General features: G+C 37.6%; 1 protein-coding gene across 2 annotated transcripts; it reads left to right on the top strand.

Annotated features, from left to right (window-relative positions):
• Positions 1-1505: 1505 nt before the first annotated feature.
• Positions 1506-13539, top strand: LOC117295078 (ras-related protein Rab-32B-like). 2 transcript variants are annotated; one of them, XM_033777650.1, is made up of 11 exons: positions 1506-1618; positions 3666-3864; positions 5036-5040; positions 5849-5876; positions 7099-7195; positions 7432-7488; positions 9519-9551; positions 10471-10498; positions 11596-11670; positions 12110-12218; positions 12945-13539. In XM_033777650.1, the coding sequence occupies exons 2-11, from the start codon at positions 3795-3797 to the stop codon at positions 13118-13120; spliced, it is 678 nt and encodes a 225-aa protein (XP_033633541.1). In that variant the 5' UTR covers positions 1506-1618; positions 3666-3794; the 3' UTR covers positions 13121-13539. The 2 variants fall into 2 exon arrangements, with proteins under 2 accessions (XP_033633541.1, XP_033633547.1); XM_033777656.1 differs by having other exon boundaries at positions 1518-1608.
• Positions 13540-17528: the final 3989 nt, after the last annotated feature.

Consider the following 17528-nt stretch of genomic DNA (forward strand, 5'->3'; position numbering starts at 1 on the left):
ATAAAATAATTCAAGTAAATACTCACGGGTGGTGTTACTGGCGAGATCCTCGGACGGGCTGAGTGTTGTGGTTTTCCCCAAAACGGGAAAAGAGTTCTTCCGACACTGAATTTGTCGGTTTGAAACGATTTTGGGGTTGTGGCTGTCTCCACAAAAATAAATCGTAAAATTTGAACCTGCTGTTTCAGGCCTTCGGAAAGTTGACGCCGATCTTCACTCTCACACAAATACACCCAGACTTAAACCCACGTCTTCCTCTGTCAAGAGGTTCTTGAGATCTCCCATATATTTCTTCTCGCACTCATATCCTCACACACCACATTCCAACAACATTCCACAACAAACATACAAAAAGTATGGACAAAGCAACCGATTTTAAACGAAGTAAATAGTAAACAAAACACAAAGCAACCGCAACTAAATCACCTTGTATCGCAAGACTCGATTATAGAAACTTGCGGGAATTTTCTGCGCTCTAACTGGTTAAAAACTTTTTGGGCGAGACCACACGAACGCAAAGGTAGGTTTTTACACTATGCCGAGATGGGTCACGCACGCAAAACAAAATACCAAAAATACCAGTGTTACACAGGGGATAAAAACTGATACAAAACGTTGGCCTATAGGCTTCTGCCGTTTGCAGTTCTCGAATCCGGCGCCTGTGACACATTTTGGAAAACAATGCCAGTCTCACATTTTGAATATTTTGTGAACAAAACAAAATTAGTCAAAGTGAGAATTAGTGTTATGCACACAATGGTAAATAACTGATTCAGGGAACCATAATGAATCATTATACAACATTTCCACCCATTCGTAAAAAAACAACCCGTAATTAAATTTGCCAAAAGAATCAGCTTTAACTGCATGTATTCTTGATTTGCTGCCCGATTAATAATCGGACACTAACACAGCTGATGGTTGTTTCTGCTAGTGTAGTTGTGCATAGACCTTTTCGCAAATACCGGGGCGCGCGCGTAAAGCTTGGAATTAGGTGCATTGTGGTCTAGCTGGTATCCAAATTTGATCCATATATATCCCACAATGCACCTCATTCAACAGACTGCGCTTGCGCATTGGTATTTGCGATAAGGTCTATGTGACCAGTCAATCGCGGTCCTACTAAAAGCCGACAACAAGCCGACAACGCCGACAACAAGTCCAGAGCGCCGACAACACGCCGCCAACAAGTTTTTAATACCTCAAAAATGGCCAATAAACCATAGATATATTAGAACTATATGTGTTCTGTAACATAAACATAAATTTAGTGGAAAAACTTCACGAAAAGTGTGTATTTTTTAACCAAAATAAAAACTTCACTTGCACGGAAAGCGGTCAGACGCCATCTTGGCTTAAAAACCGTGTTTGGACCAGACCATTATGATACGGGTAGATTTAGAACTTGTCAACAACAGAGGGAGAACACACATAGTTCTAATATATCTATTTGCAATTTTTGAGGTATTTAAAACTTGTTGGCGGCGTGTTGTCGGCGCTCTGGACTTGTTGTCGGCGTTGTCGGCTTGTTGTCGGCTTTTAGTAGGACCCGTGAATCGTGTTAGTGCTTGGATGGGTGGAAGTGGCGAAGTGAACTTCAAGTTCAAGGTCCGAGTTGGTAAGATTTGGTCAAGTGGGAGAAGATAATTAAATCACTAAGTGCAGTGGTGAATGTTCCATTTTGAATTTGATATTTTCACGAGATGAGTGACAAGCCACCGTACTGACATGACTGACTAGTCACTATACTAGTAATAGCTAGCACCACAGCCATGGATGGTCACCATTGCATTGGTTCTACCTCCATGGTCTACCATAACCATGGTCTACCCTAGCCTACCACTGTCCACTGGTAAGAGGAGGGTATAGACCATGGGGGATGAAGCAGATATGTTTGTGGGCGGTTCTAGAATTTGGGTTACCCCAGCCAGCCGTGCAGGATGCCCCAGTCTATATAGAGGATGTGACCAGTGACAGCAGATGTTTACAATACTACTACTAGTATAGACCCTTCCATGAAATATGTAAATTGCACGTAGCGCGTGCGCACTAACGTTTTGGTTGGCAAAATGAGGGACTATCGCGCTGTTTTGTACACGGCTATTGGTGCGTGACGCAGACGCAATTGTGCGTCTGCTTAGTGCACAACTCTATGGCGTTTGCCAACCAACAGGGTCTGTACGCATGCGTGAATGTAATTAGCATATTTCATGGGAAGGGTCCATTGAGCCACAGACTGACCAGCTCACAGAGCCTGGACTTCCTGCAGGCACAATTTGTACACGGCTCAATCTATGGAGCTTGCACTGTCTGTCTGATTCTTATCAAATTTTGATTTGATAATAATAATAATAAAAAATCTTATAAAGCGCTGGTTAGTATCTAGAAAAAAACTATTCACTGCGCTATAAATTAAATATATCACAATCACATATGGGGAAATTAATAGTTAGTAGGCTTGACTAAGAGGTAAGTTTTGAGATTGGGTTTAAATGGAGAAATGTCAGGTTGTGATCTTAGGGTGAGAGGCAAGCCGTTCCACAGGAAGGGGAGCTGCAACCAAAAAACTTTAATCCCCAATTATAAGCTTTCAATTCAACCTGGAAGTTGGAACGATAAGCAAGTAGCCATATCTGGACTAATGAAAGGGGTCATATCTCAAAACTTGTCCAGCTTCTACTTTCATAACTCTTGGATTTATGTGGAAATTATGACACAATATGTCAACTTTCCCATGGGATTTGACTCGTGCAGTATCTTGCCTGCCATAAAATCCAAAGAATGTGCAAAGGTAACACTTATTGTAAACAAAGGTCACATGGTCTGTAGAACATCCACTCTTTTAATACATGGTCTTACTAATAAAAATTGACGCTGTTGTTGGAGAAGTCATGACCCTCGTCATGTGCGACTGCAAGCGAGCGCATGCACGCCAACGCAGTAACGCTTTTGCTCATGTTATTGAGTCTGTACTTACAAGGGAAGAAGAAGAAGATGAAAGTAGAACCAACTTAGAAGAAGAATCTATAATAGGAGTTTAGAACTAGAGATTGTTAGGAGAACCAGTCACGCACTCACTGAGCATCAGTGTTTCATGAAAAGTGACGTCTCCTTGCTTCCTAGCATAGATGAGGCATTGTTCCGCTATTGATAGCTGACCGAACATCTAGGACTGGGAGTAAGACTTTCTTATAAATCCTCTTCTTCTTCTTCTATTTCCTTATAAAGTGCAGCCTTCAAATGGTTGAAGATGTACGCACTGCATATATCTGACCACTTTTCTTGCTGGGTCCATCAAGGCATTCAGATAAAACAGTGACAAGTTGGCCCAGTGGTGTCTTGCCTCACCTTCCAACTCTGGGGACCCCGGTTCGAATCCTACGGGGGGCACTATGTGGATTGGGTTTGTCAGTCCCTACTTGTCTTTGTGGGTTTTCTCCGGAACAATTCTCTGGGGTTTTCCTCCCACTTCCAAAACTAAAATGTCTTCATTGTCTTCTCACCTTGTCTAGATGCTGAAAGGCTTTGACAAGTATTAGCATAGATCTAGATGTATGTAGAACAGATGATTAGGGTTGCGCATGACTAAATTGATAGGAGCTGGACTTTAAAACAGAGGTTTGCCAAGAAATCTTGCTTGAAAATTTCTTTTTATTCTTTTGCAGCATAAGTATTTATTCACATGACGGGTTTGTCCAACAAAGCTTCTAACTGTAGACAACTACCCGACTAGTGGAGGATTTGAAGAGGGCGATGGGCAGTCGTCAGAGTTGAGTTTCCATGGGTCAACCACAATGTCATCTTCGGAGAAAAGTGTGACCGAACATCTGTACAAGGTTCTTGTCATTGGAGAGTTTGGAGTCGGTGAGTGCAAAGTACCTTCTCTGGCCATTTCCAAATATGCGGCTGCGGCTTGATCAACATTTGAACAAGCACTGAAGCATGGGACTCAGTCCAGAGCAAACCAGGTAGCAACACCCATAGCCGTAGCTGAAGCTTCCAATTAAGATACAGCTTTACTATAGAAATCTGAAAAATAACACAAATTTAGGATTGAATTTTACACTCGATCACAGGCCTGAGGCCAGTAGTTTCAGTCGTCATGCCAGTAAACTTTTCCGACAAGTCCGACAGGCTTTAAACATTTTTTTATTATCTTGAACACAACACGATGTGTCCACATTTTTCACTTTGAGTCTAATAAAATACCTTTTAATTCTAATGAGTAAATGACATAATGATTGATCTTCTCTTACATATATCGAAGCACTTTCCAATTTAACTGTCTGTTGCAAAATTAAAATAGCCTCTCAAAAGATTTAATTCCAGGCCTGCATACATGTCCCCTTTACGAGGGAACGTTAAGCTGAACTTGTCTAAGATTTGAGATCTGCTCAACCCAAGATTTGCCTTGTGTCAGAAAGTTTAGTATCAATAATTCAAGGTACTAAGTTGAGTGAATGGGAGTTTCCTAGCCTTGCCAAGTTATTGTCTATGGAACAACCGGACTCATGAACATTTCTTTGTTTTAAAATTTTGAAAACAACATTTATTTCATCAGAATATTTTACTGTGTAATAATCTTTAAAGAAGAGGGGATGTTACACTTACATATAAATATAAATAGCGCCCTCTATTGTCAACTAACTAACTTCACCAACATGGCTGTCTAGCAGAAATAAAAGCCAAGTTTCACAGCGCATAAAAGTCTGTCTCAACCTCCACCTTATTTGTAAGGCAATAGTAAAGACTCTACACCAAGAATCAAGCTTTTTGAGCAGTTTTGTTTTGGGTTGAACAGTCTTCTCCCTTCACAGTGGTCCAGTGGCTCGATCTTAGTTAAACAAAATATTTCAGGACCATTTTCTCTAAGTGATATGTCTGGCTTGTTCAGGGTTAAAAAGTACTCATATTCAATATGAAGTACAGTATAGGTGAAAAAAAGCTGGAAGACAAGTGACAAGCAAACTGGTCTCTGAAAAAAAAAACTAAGCTAAACCCTCTTGAACCGTTTTCCGATTTTGTTTTGTTGCAGGTAAGGTACGAAAAATCTTTGAATCTTTTGAAAACTCAAGAAACAAGGTAATAAAACTAGAAGCAGTAGTCCTCTGCTGCGATTCGCTGCTTTTAATATAGAAAAGGAAAAATCTGGTAAGTTTGATTAAAAGCTATCTTCCATGCATTAATTTCACAAACAAAATGGTACGAGGATGAACTGTTTTTTTTAATGTATGCATTTTATGACTCAAAAGGGCTTGCTAGTTTACGTGTTTAGCATTGCATAAGTTTTGGACTTGCTTGGGCGGGCAGATTAAAAAACCCTAGCACCAACCGTCGAATTCACCAAACTCTTCCTAACTTAAGACTAATCTTAGGACTTAGGACGAGTCCCAACCCTGCACTGTAGCATGCAGACCTTTAGATTAATCGTAAGTTAGGACGAGTTAATCGTCCTAACTCGAGATAAGAGGAGTCTTAACACTTTGTGGAATCGACGGCAGGCGTGATATTCTTCCTACTTTAGTCTGATTTCTGATGTTTTTGGCCCTTGGAAAAAAACAAAATTAAATAGCCTGAAAATGTTATTTAAACGTATACCACTACTGTACATTGGTCAACTTTGCTCAATACAATTTTCCTACTTGTTTCCTCAAGGAACAAATATCATGCCTGTTTCATGCACAAGATTTAAGCATGCACCGATTTTTACTTTGAGCTGTACACAATGTTTTCCTACATCACACAAAACTCTGCCAGCCAATTTACCTGGTTATCACCCATAAAATTTGAAATTTTAAAAGTAGCTTTTGCAAATAATAAGCTTATTTGTCTTGATTCTTCTTTTCAGACGTCTATTATAAGAAGATATACAGAAGGTAAGAATGTTGATATCCTCCAGGTATTTCACTTATTAGGGGCCAATCCCAAAAATGAATTCTTGCAAATTTGGAAGTGACTTGGGTTTGCCAACCGCGGGGCATAACAATCAAAGTGTAATATTTGAGTACACAATCAACAAACAAAAGTGTTGGATCTTCTGTGCTGTTCCATTGTCATTGATAATCCACCTCATTTTAATGATCCGAAGAAGGCATTTTTAAAGGCACTGGACACTCTTGGTAATTGTCAAAGACCAGTCTTCTCACTTGGTGTATCTCAACATATGCATAAAATAACAAACCTGTGAAAATTTGAACTCAATTGGGTGTCGTAGTTGCGACATAATAATGGAAGAAAAAACACCCTTGTCACACGAAGTTGTGTGCTTTCAGATGCTTGATTTCGGGACCTAAAAATCTAATTCTCAAGGTCTCTAAATCAAATTTTTGGAAAACTACTTCTTTCTGGAAAACTACGTTACTTTAGAGGGAGCTTATCTCACAATGTTTTATACTATCAACAGCTCTTCATCAATCGTTAACAAGTCAATTTTTATGCTATTAATTCTTTCGAGTAATTACCAGAAGTGTCCAGTGCCTTTAAAAAGAAATGTGCTTGACATTCAATTTCCTCTTCTTATTTGAAAGAAAAGCTACAAGGTTCCATGTCCGATAATAGTTCTTCAAAACTGTAGCTGGAAGCCTGCAAAAACCATTGAAATGTTTTGAGCTGGGAGAGCAGTGATCTGCTTAATTTCAGGGCACACAAATCTTTTGGCTTAAAAATCAAAATGTCGATTTGCAGAAACAATTCGCCTGCTCCAAATGCCATAAAATATTAACATACTTGTGACTGGTTCCAAACAATTATTTTTCTGAATGCTTCAACTTTTTAACGAAGTTTGTGCATGTGTTTACAGTTTCTAGTACCGCTATATAAACTGTGGTATCAGTCTTTATTGTTTGTTTTCAATTTTGGGGAGAAAATAGAAAACATTCACCTGAGGTTGAATTGCTTCTGACTGGCATCCCAGATCAATGATATTGACACACTAGGGAGACTGCCAACATAGGGCTGGCTAGCTCAGTTGGTAGAGCACCCGCTAACTAATCACAGGCGTAAATCATGCTCTACTTAATTTATACAAACATTTATTTTATTATTGACTTTCTTTTGGTTTACTAATTGATCGTTTTTGTTCTCTTCTTTTCTACTCAGATAAATTTTCACCCAACTATAAGCTGACAATTGGAGTTGACTTTGCCCTGAAACCAATTGAGTGGGATTCAACTAAAAGAGTTAATTTACAGCTGTGGTATGTTTGTGTAGTTAAATAAAAGTGTAATTACAGACACGCTGCAATGTTGATTTAAGTTTTGTGATGCACTCATTTCTCTGAACTTGATCTAAATCTACAAAATATCTGTTTTTGGTATAGGCTCTACTGGCACGTTTCAGCCTGCTAGCTTGAGTTTCTTGAATCACTAAACTTGTTTTGAGTTCAGGAAAATCTGAAATGAAATAAATTTCTCTTTTTGTTTTATTTCAAAGGGATATTGCTGGACATGAAAGATTTGGTCACATGACTAGAGTGTACTATAAATATGCGTAAGTATTCTGCCCTAGTTGTGTTGATGTTGTCAGAAGTTCTGGATGGAACCAGATTGGTCCAGATGGAACCAGATTGGTCCAGATGGAACCAGATAGAATTGAAAAGACTCAGATTGAAACGTCTTCTAACCCTTCGATGAACAAATAAACCCAGTTTCAGGTTTGGCAGTAAATGGCTGGTTTTTGCATGGATCATTATAAACGAATGATCTCTGGTTATACAACAGTTACAAATCGAATGGCTTCTGACTGGCACCAAAATATTTACAAAATAACTTATGGCTAGATAGCTCAGTTGGTAGAGCACCGGCACATTAGTCTGGAGGTTGCAGGTTCAAGTCCTGCTCTAGTAATGTTGTTTTTTTAACCCCAACTTAAACAAAAGCGAACAAGCATTGTTACATTCAGGTCAAAGGAGCAGTTAACATTCCAAGTCCATTGTTACATTCAGGTCAAAGGAGCAGTTAACATTCCAAGTCCATTGTAACATTCAGGTCAAAGGAGCAGGTAACATTCCAAGTCCATTGTTACATTCAGGTCAAAGGAGCAGTTAACATTCCAAGTCCATTGTTACATTCAGGTCAAAGGAGCAGTTAACATTCCAAGTCCATTGTTACATTCAGGTCAAAGGATCAGTTAACATTCCAAGTCCATTGTTACATTCAGGTCAAAGGAGCAGTTAACATTCCAAGTCCATTGTTACATTCAGGTCAAAGGAGCAGTTAACATTCCAAGTCCATTGTTACATTCAGGTCAAATGAGCAGTTAACATTCCAAGTCCATTGTTACATTCAGGTCAAAGGAGCAGTTAACATTCCAAGTCCATTGTTACATTCAGGTCAAAGGAGCAGTTAACATTCCAAGTCCATTGTTACATTCAGGTCAAAGGAGCAGTTAACATTCCAAGTCCATTGTTACATTCAGGTCAAATGAGCAGTTAACATTCCAAGTCCATTGTTACATTCAGGTCAAAGGAGCAGTTAACATTCCAAGTCCATTGTTACATTCAGGTCAAAGGAGCAGTTAACATTCCAAGTCCATTGTTACATTCAGGTCAAAGGAGCAGTTAACATTCCAAGTCCATTGTTACATTCAGGTCAGAGGAGCAGTTAACATTCCAAGTCCATTGTTACATTCAGGTCAAAGGAGCAGGTAACATTCCAAGTCCATTGTTACATTCAGGTCAAAGGAGCAGTTAACATTCCAAGTCCATTGTTACATTCAGGTCAAAGGAGCAGTTAACATTCCAAGTCCATTGTTACATTCAGGTCAGAGGAGCAGTTAACATTCCAAGTCCATTGTTACATTCAGGTCAGAGGAGCAGTTAACATTCCAAGTCCATTGTTACATTCAGGTCAAAGGAGCAGTTAACATTCCAAGTCCATTGTTACATTCAGGTCAAAGGAGCAGTTAACATTCCAAGTCCATTGTTACATTCAGGTCAAAGGAGCAGTTAACATTCCAAGTCCATTGTTACATTCAGGTCAAAGGAGCAGTTAACATTCCAAGTCCATTGTTACATTCAGGTCAAAGGAGCAGGTAACATTCCAAGTCCATTGTTACATTCAGGTCAAAGGAGCAGTTAACATTCCAAGTCCATTGTTACATTCAGGTCAAAGGAGCAGTTAACATTCCAAGTCCATTGTTACATTCAGGTCAAAGGAGCAGTTAACATTCCAAGTCCATTGTTACATTCAGGTCAAAGGAGCAGTTAACATTCCAAGTCCATTGTTACATTCAGGTCAAAGGAGCAGTTAACATTCCAAGTCCATTGTTACATTCAGGTCAGAGGAGCAGTTAACATTCCAAGTCCATTGTTACATTCAGGTCAAAGGAGCAGTTAACATTCCAAGTCCATTGTTACATTCAGGTCAGAGGAGCAGTTAACATTCCAAGTCCATTGTTTGCCCAGATTTTTCTCTAAAATGATCAATTCAACTCTGATTTTGTTCAAAAAACTTTTCAAATTTTAAAAGGTTCATCAATTTAACATCATTTTGCCAAATCAATTCTTCTTTGGTTTGCAGGATTGCTGCTGTCATTGTGTTTGATCTATCAAGGTATGACATCAAATTTCTTATTTACACTTTAGTTAAACACACTGGACACCTTAAAAATTTGTCAAATACCAGTATTCTCACTTGGTATTCCAACATATGCATAAAATAAAAAATTTGTTTGTTACAAAAATTTGTTTCTTTTAGATGCATAAAAACATGGAAAAAGGCTTTGGGACTGAAGTTTTTTATAGCCAACATATCAAAGTGGGGCTATATAATGCTTGGAAATTATTATAGTTATTACATTTTATAGTAGATGGAGTCCATAGGAAACAAGAAAAAAATATAATGAGTCTGTTACACCACGTTAAAACATGGTAAAAATGTTTTTTCCCAGAAATACTCCGAGCCAAAATTCTGAAAAAATGCGAGGTAAAACAAACCCGCGCGACAAAGGAATTGTGATGTCATCAGCGCTATTTGATAATGAAAAGAGCGCCCTCAACTGGCCAAAGCTGGAGAATCGTGCACAAACCCTATTGGGAAATAACGCCAATGAGGTCAAGGGGTTATTGCATATCATTATCATAGAGTTAAGCAGTTTTTGTCTCTCGGCTGAAAAAGTCACGCGGAGAGGTGTATTTTTGACGCATATTATTATTATTAAATGCAAAATTTAAGCGTAAAATGGTTATAAACCGTTATCTACGATGTCTGTTTGGCCAAAAAGGTAGTAGTTAAAATATTGAAATTATCCTGTAGCCCCTGTTTAGAAGTCCTGCACTATAGTAACATGGGAAAATGGATATGGTCAATATTGAATGCCCAAGTAAAATGATCTCAATGACCTGTATACTCCGCTCTGTTTTGTGTTCACTTCCATTCCTTAACTTTGGTTCAGCAGTTATTTTATTTGTGCTAGTTTCATTAGCAACCTTGTATGGTGTAATAGCCTGATTGTGGTTTCATTCATTCACAGACCAGCAACATTTGACTCCGTTCTCAAGGTGAGCAGATTTACCATAGTTTGTTTAATTGTTTTTGTATTAAAGACACTGGACACTATTGGTAATTCAGTCTTCTCACTTGGTGTATCTCAACATATGCATAAAATAACAAACCTGTAAAGATTTGAGCTCAACTATTGGTCGTTGAAGTTTCAAGATAATAATGAAAGAAAAAACACCCTTGTCACATGGAAGCTGTGTGCTTTTAGATGCTTGATTTCGAGACCTCAAAATATAAATCTGAGGTCTCGAAATCTAATTTGTAGAAAATTACTTCTTTCTGGAAAACTATGTCACTTCAGAGGGAGCCGTTTATCACAATGTTTTATACTATCAACCTCTCCCTATTACTCGTTACCAAATAAGGTTGTATGCTAGTAATTATTTTGAGTAATATCCAATAGTGTCCAATGCCTTTAAAACCATTGGACACTTTCGGTAAACAGTATTGTCCAAGGCCAACAATTTGTGTATCACAACTTCTACATAAAATAACAAACCTGTGAAAATTTAGGCTCAGTCAGTTATCGGAGTCGGGAGAAAATAACAGGAAAACCCACCCTTGTTTCCGCACGTTACGTGTCATGTAATTCGTAATTCTCGATATCGAGGATTGATACTGTTTTAATGTTTTCTCAAAAAGTAAAGCATTTCATGGAATAATATTTCAAGAGAAGTCTTTCCCCATTACCTTCTGTAAACCCTGTAAATTATTTGTAAATCTGTGAACTTTTCTTTTTGTTTCTGTACTGAAAGTGTCCAATGGCTTTAAAGATATTTTCAGATAAATAATATAGCACCTTCATACATCTTAAACATACACCCTAAAACTAAAATTAATAAAATTATCTATGTATTTAGGAGAATGTTTTTAGGTGAAAATTTGTAATACTATAAACAGCCGCAGTGCTTCTCACAAAGTAAATTTATGGTCGTAAATTCTTGGAGTAATTACCAATATCTATGACCCTACCTTTACGAGTGAATTCCTTTAACAAGTAACAACCACTGTAAGATTTGAGTTTCTACCTAATTACTTTCTTTTTGAACCACACTGTAAGATAAGTTTGTATTTTTTGGCATATATTTCTTTGCAGTGGTACTTGGATGTCAACCAGAAAGTGATGCTTGCCAATGAACAACCTGTCCCTATTCTTTTAATAGCCAATAAGGTAAGAGAAACCTCCCTTGATATAGACGGTTCCCGATATACATGTGCCAGCCTTTTTTGGCAACTTGATGACACAATTTGATGTATGTTTTAGATGTTAATGTTGTGGCTGAGCGAGCTAGCACAATTTATTCAAGTCCCGACACTTCGTCAAGTTAGTTTTAGTTTAGTTTTATTAGACTTTACACAGGCATATTAATACACAAATCTGTAGTTAAAGATACAAAGAAGCAAAATAGCTAAAAATACCAAGCAAGTGAGTGGCAAGGAGGACCAGGTGACCAGCACCTCTACAAAGTTGTCCTGCCACAAAGAATGTCCCCTAATACCCAACCCACAGTTCAAAAACAAGCCATCCAACTGTATTAAAAATAATAACGAAAGTTCCTGACCTTTATATTTTGGCTGTTCTGTCTCTTGACCCTCTTTTTGTCTCACAGTGTGACCTTGAGGATACAGTGCTAGATTCCAAAATGCTGGAGGAATTCTGCCAACAGCATAACTTCATTGGATGGTTTGCAACATCAGCTAAGGATAATGTAAACATCGGTAAGTAGATGATTGGAGATAAAAGACGCAGTGTATGTTGTATTCTTATATCACCATTCAAGCCTTTATCACACAAAAAAATCTCTGTGTCGGATAAAGGTGTCATGGCTGAGTAGTTTAGAGCATTGAATTCAAGCTATTGGAGTGTGGCTTTGTATCCCGGTCATGACACTTATGTCCTTGAGCAAGATGCTATCATTGCTTCTCTTCACCCAGGGGTATAAATGGATACCTGCGAGGGTAGACATTTGATATTGTGTTAAAAAGCCACTTGAGATGTTGTTGTGAAATGTGCTATATGTAAGAACTAGTTATTAAAAGGGTATGACCCTTGCAAGTTTGGCTGACCTTTTACCCTACAATATCTCAATTTGGCGTTGACCAATAAAGAGTGCTCCATCCATAAAAAAAACAACCCTGCTTGGGAGGTAGGTTGGCGTTTTTTCCACCCAGGGAATAACAAGTGTGGAATATTTCCGCTATGATTTCTATTATCTTCAATAAATTAATGAGCAATCCAGCATGTTAAAATAATAACCAACAGAAACACCAGAGCTCGCACAATCAGACAGTCGGACAATCATCACAGATAATTTGAATGGCCCTGTACTTCCTATAAGCCTATTCCGAATTGCAGCTTTGATATCCATTACTGCTGACAATTCCGAATAGGCTTATGGTATTTGCTCTGTTTAAGACATTTTTTCTTCCATCTTATCACTGCAGAGGAAGCGATGAGATTTCTAGTCAAGAATATTCTAGAGCTGACAGCAGAGGGAGCTAAACCCAGCGAGCACATCTCACTCCATCAAGACAAAGATTACTTTGATACCATCGACGAAGAGGAAGAGATCAGTAACAACTCTGAAGAGGACACCAAGTCCAAGTGCTGCTCGATATAACTCGCAGCGGCGTAGGAATTATGTCTAGATGTCTGGGATTTAGGCTCAAGCCGTATCATTTGGACTTACACACCAGAAAAGTCAGCTTAACAGTGCTTTCAACTGATGAAACAAAAATTTCAAATCCTGGTCTGCGGCAATTTTGGGTATTTTGGTCCAAGCCGCTTGTGGCCGCTATGGTCTCTATAGGGTTGAGCCATTTAGATTGTCCTCCCCTCACAGACTATATCTTAGGACCTGGAACAATTCCAAACAGTCACTAACAAAAACAAGCTTGAACAAGGAAACAAGTAAAGAAGATAAAGGCGATTAATTCAAAGTGAACATTTATCTAAGTTGGCGCCTTCCTCTTTGCTTTCCCAAGAGTATATGCTGGACCCAACTTCATAGCGCTGATTTACGGTAAGCAAATTTTCAAGCTAACTATAGCAGAAAAATTAACTTAAGCATAAGCGTACTTTACAGGTCGGCAACAAAAAATTGGCTGGCCAACTTGCGAGTTCACCATGGAATTTGAATTGTTATGCTAATCATTTCAAAATCAGCCATTATAAACAGCTCTGTAAAATTGGCCTTGCTTATCAGCATTAACAAGTATGTGTCCTGACTAAAGAATTCATTTCGAATATCAACGTTCATTGAATACCAAGGCTTTGCCAAAATCAGGTGACTTGTTTCAGCTATGGCTGTTGGCTTCAACAACAATGTTAAAGAATAGGTCTTTTTAGCATTCTGGCTGCAGCCATAGCCACTTCAGAAGCCGTTCATTAAGAGTTGGCCTGGTTACCATGTCCTGTTTTAAACAAAGTTGAATAAGTTGGGTATTTTCAGCATTCCAGCTGCAGCCATAGCCAGTGCTGAAACCATACAGTAGGACTCGGCCAAACTACCACATCCACTTTATAACAAGTATTAAATTTAATTGAATATATCTCTGTATCAGTGTTCTCCAACATGTTAGAAAAAGCTTGGTGCACCACCACGCTACCTGTGGCACGCTTCACTTTTAATAAGGAAGTCGCACCAAAGTTTAAAACTCATCTGCCACATACCCCCCAACAAGTTCATGCATTCCAGATTTCATATGAAACCTTTCCTCAAAGAAGTCAAAAAGAAGTGGCCCTCAGGAACCACCTCATACTGCACCACCAGGATCACAGCATGTACAATCAACATGTCATCATGGCCTTTTAGGGACATCGTATAGGCTTCATGCTGGTGTACTACCCCCACCCCAACACCAACCTTTCATTTTCAAAGTTGGAGAACACTGCTGTATATGAACAGTAATTTCTAAAGTCTTTTTAATCAGCATTCAGACCAAAAACTTCCATGAATAGTGCCTTGTGATTGGATGATGCTTTTTTATGGTGCATTGAAGATTAATATATTTGGTTTAAATTGTTAAATATCTTTGGGACTTTCAAGTATTAGTGACAGACAAATTTATGTTAACTATAATGTATTGTACATTTATTGTAAATCAATTTGGTTATAAATTATTTTTTAATATTTTTGGATTAATTTTAGTTTTTATGAGGTTCTAAACCATGAAAGTACAAATATCTATGCAGACAGTAAAGTAAATAACAATCTAAGTGTAATGTTTTATACATTTTTCTCAAGTTAAAAGTATTTTGCTGCACTTTTGGTAATATCTTTTCAAAATAATGTATTAATTTTTTTCATTTTGTAATGTCATTGTTGGAAAATTCCAAATTAGCTTTGATGAGCTGTTTTAAAGTTTGCATTTAGACAGATTGGGTGGATGTCAGAGTGAACAATTTTATATACATTATGACGATCCACTGTTTTTGGCATACCATTTAATCAAAAGCGTTTTGATAATAATGTACAGTTTTAAAAGAGGAGCAACACTGTTGAAAAGTGGGTTGGGGGCAATAAACAGAAAATGTTAAATAAAATATAAGAAATTATTTAGAAGCTCATGGTTATTTTGACCACGTAAAGTAGTGAGGAAATTTGCAAGTTTCAGATATCATGGAAAAATTGTTTATTACACATTTGGTAATTGGCAAAGGCCAGTCTTCTCACTTGGTGTATCCCAGCATAAGCATAAAATAACAAGCCTGTGAAAATTTGAGCTAAATTGGTCATTGAAGTGGAAGTTGTGAGAAAATGATGAGAGAATAAACACCATTGTTGGACGAATTTGTCTAGAAGTCTTTTATTATTTTAGTGAGAAATAACCTCTTTATTCAAAATCTATGCTACTTCAGAGGGAGTCGTTTCTCACAATGTTTTATACTATCAACAGCTCTCCGATGCTTGTTACCAAGTCAGTTTTTAAGTTAATATTTGTTTTGAGTAATTACCAAACGTGTACCTTCCCTTTAACTGTTCAGACTTATTGGCAAAATAATGTTTCTATATTTGTAACTATTCAAATTGTTCTTGAATTATAATGGTGCACTTGTGTGTTAAACAATTCTATATCGCAGTAGATTTATTTTGGATTTTCTATGCAGTATTAATTAAACTAAAAAATTTTCCCAAGTTTAGTATTAAATTTTAAGGCCTGAAACAAAACAGTACTCGATTTTATGTAGCTGTGTTAGACGTCATCGGATGGGAAGTGGTTCATCAGAAAATTTGTGATGATTTTTTGATCAACTGTGACAGCATCAGTTTTAAGGATTGACCCTGATGAGGACAAAATTAACTGAATTTTAAACAGCAGTCATGGTGATAAGACTGTTCACTATTTTTATTTACATAATTTTTACCATATGTTTATACAATAAGTGATATATTGTGTATTTGACCATTTCAATATTAAGTTGACTTTTAAAATTATTTTGTAATTGTACTGTTGCCACTTATAAATAAATAATGATTATGAGTATGCAGATCTTGTTTAATTATTTCCTTTGTAAACATTGTCTTTCTTTCTATTGAAGTCAGTGGCATTGAGTGTCAAGTCACTAGCTTAACCCATGGTCTGAAACCAATTAAATGCGTTGAACAAAGAAAAGTTTAACAAGAGCAGGACGTTATTCTGTGACTCTTCGAATTAACTTGCCAACTGAGCAATCTAGCTATCTAGCCGTAGGTCTCAATATCTTTGTTCAGGGGTGCCATCAGTTTGAAGCCACCCAACCTCACCTGTAACTGCTGTGTAGCCAGGGATCACACCCAATTGATAAAACATGAGAAGCAGTAGCAATTAGGGATAGGGGTAATGATAACTAGTAATTTTTCTTACCCTTATTCTTGGTTTGTGATTGGTGGCCCTCTGTTGGTGAGATGCTGTTCCACCTTTACTCCAATCCATTTATTCTACACCTAAATGGTTTTCGGCCTTGCTATACTCATTGTATCCTCTAGCCAAATAGTTGCTGTTCAGGAGTGGAATGCTGACAATGCAGTTTCCATCAGACTATAAAGCTACAGAATGACTAGTAACAATGATATTACATATCAGCTGACCTCAAGTTTGAGATGTGTCTCTGTTGAAGGTTGAAGAAGAGTGAGAGAGAGAGAGAGAGTATTTGTCTTCATGTGTTTATTGGGCCCAAGTACAAAGGATTAATGTGCTCTGGGCATGCACAAAAGAAGTAAACTACATTCCTTTACATCAATTATATAACACTTTGGGATTTTTGCTCTCCCTATAGCTAAGGTACAACTTCTATTGTGACTATTGACAGTTAACATTCCAAGAACAAATGACACTAAGGGGAAGACATAAGACTCTTGATGTAAGCTTGTTTGGCAGCTGTAAATGGAATTTCACTACAAGACTATTGTCATAAAGAAATTTCTTATTGTTGCAAAACCACAAACCCAATGGGCCTGCACCTATTTGTAAAAATGTATCCCTTGAAAGAATTATACAGGTTTTTTTATAACAAAATGTGACAATTTTTACAAATAATCCTGTCTGTAAGCTTGAAATAATTTCACTGTAAGCTGCACCCACTCACAAACTGGCTCCACCGAGTTGAACTATCCTTTTCTTTTAATATTTATAGTAAAAAGTATTGGAGTCCTACACAGGGCATGTATCTTCAAACAACGCACCAAACTCCAACAAAGAGAAACACTTTTAAAACAGGATAAAAAAAACAGTTTAAATTTTCAATACAAGCTTATCTTCACCCTCTTTCTTATGCAGGAAAAGTTTGAAAAACAGTTGCGGCTGGGCTTTTACATTTCTTTAAGACAAAGGTCTTCTCAAATTTGAAAGTTTCTGTCAAAAGAAATGCTTTCGAACGATGAAATGGATTAATGGTGGTAAAATTACACACAAACTTTACCAGCTTTAAAGTAGAGAAAAATGTTGGTCATCCAGCAGAAACGCATGCATGTGATGCAATGACTTACCAACAGGTCACCCAAATGAAAAATGCTCACAAAAAATTAACCACGATACACGGCAGTTAAC

Source organism: Asterias rubens, chromosome 1, assembly GCF_902459465.1.
Source record: "Asterias rubens chromosome 1, eAstRub1.3, whole genome shotgun sequence".
Lineage (NCBI taxonomy): Eukaryota > Metazoa > Echinodermata > Asteroidea > Forcipulatida > Asteriidae > Asterias > Asterias rubens.

Coding starts and splice junctions, on each gene's coding strand:
- LOC117295078 (XM_033777650.1), top strand. CDS start 3,795: ATGTCATCTTCGGAGAAAAGTGTGACCGAACATCTGTACAAGGTTCTT. Junction 10,499..11,595: donor CATTTGACTCCGTTCTCAAG/GTGAGCAGATTT, acceptor ATTTCTTTGCAG/TGGTACTTGGATGTCAACCA. Junction 11,671..12,109: donor TTCTTTTAATAGCCAATAAG/GTAAGAGAAACC, acceptor TTTGTCTCACAG/TGTGACCTTGAGGATACAGT.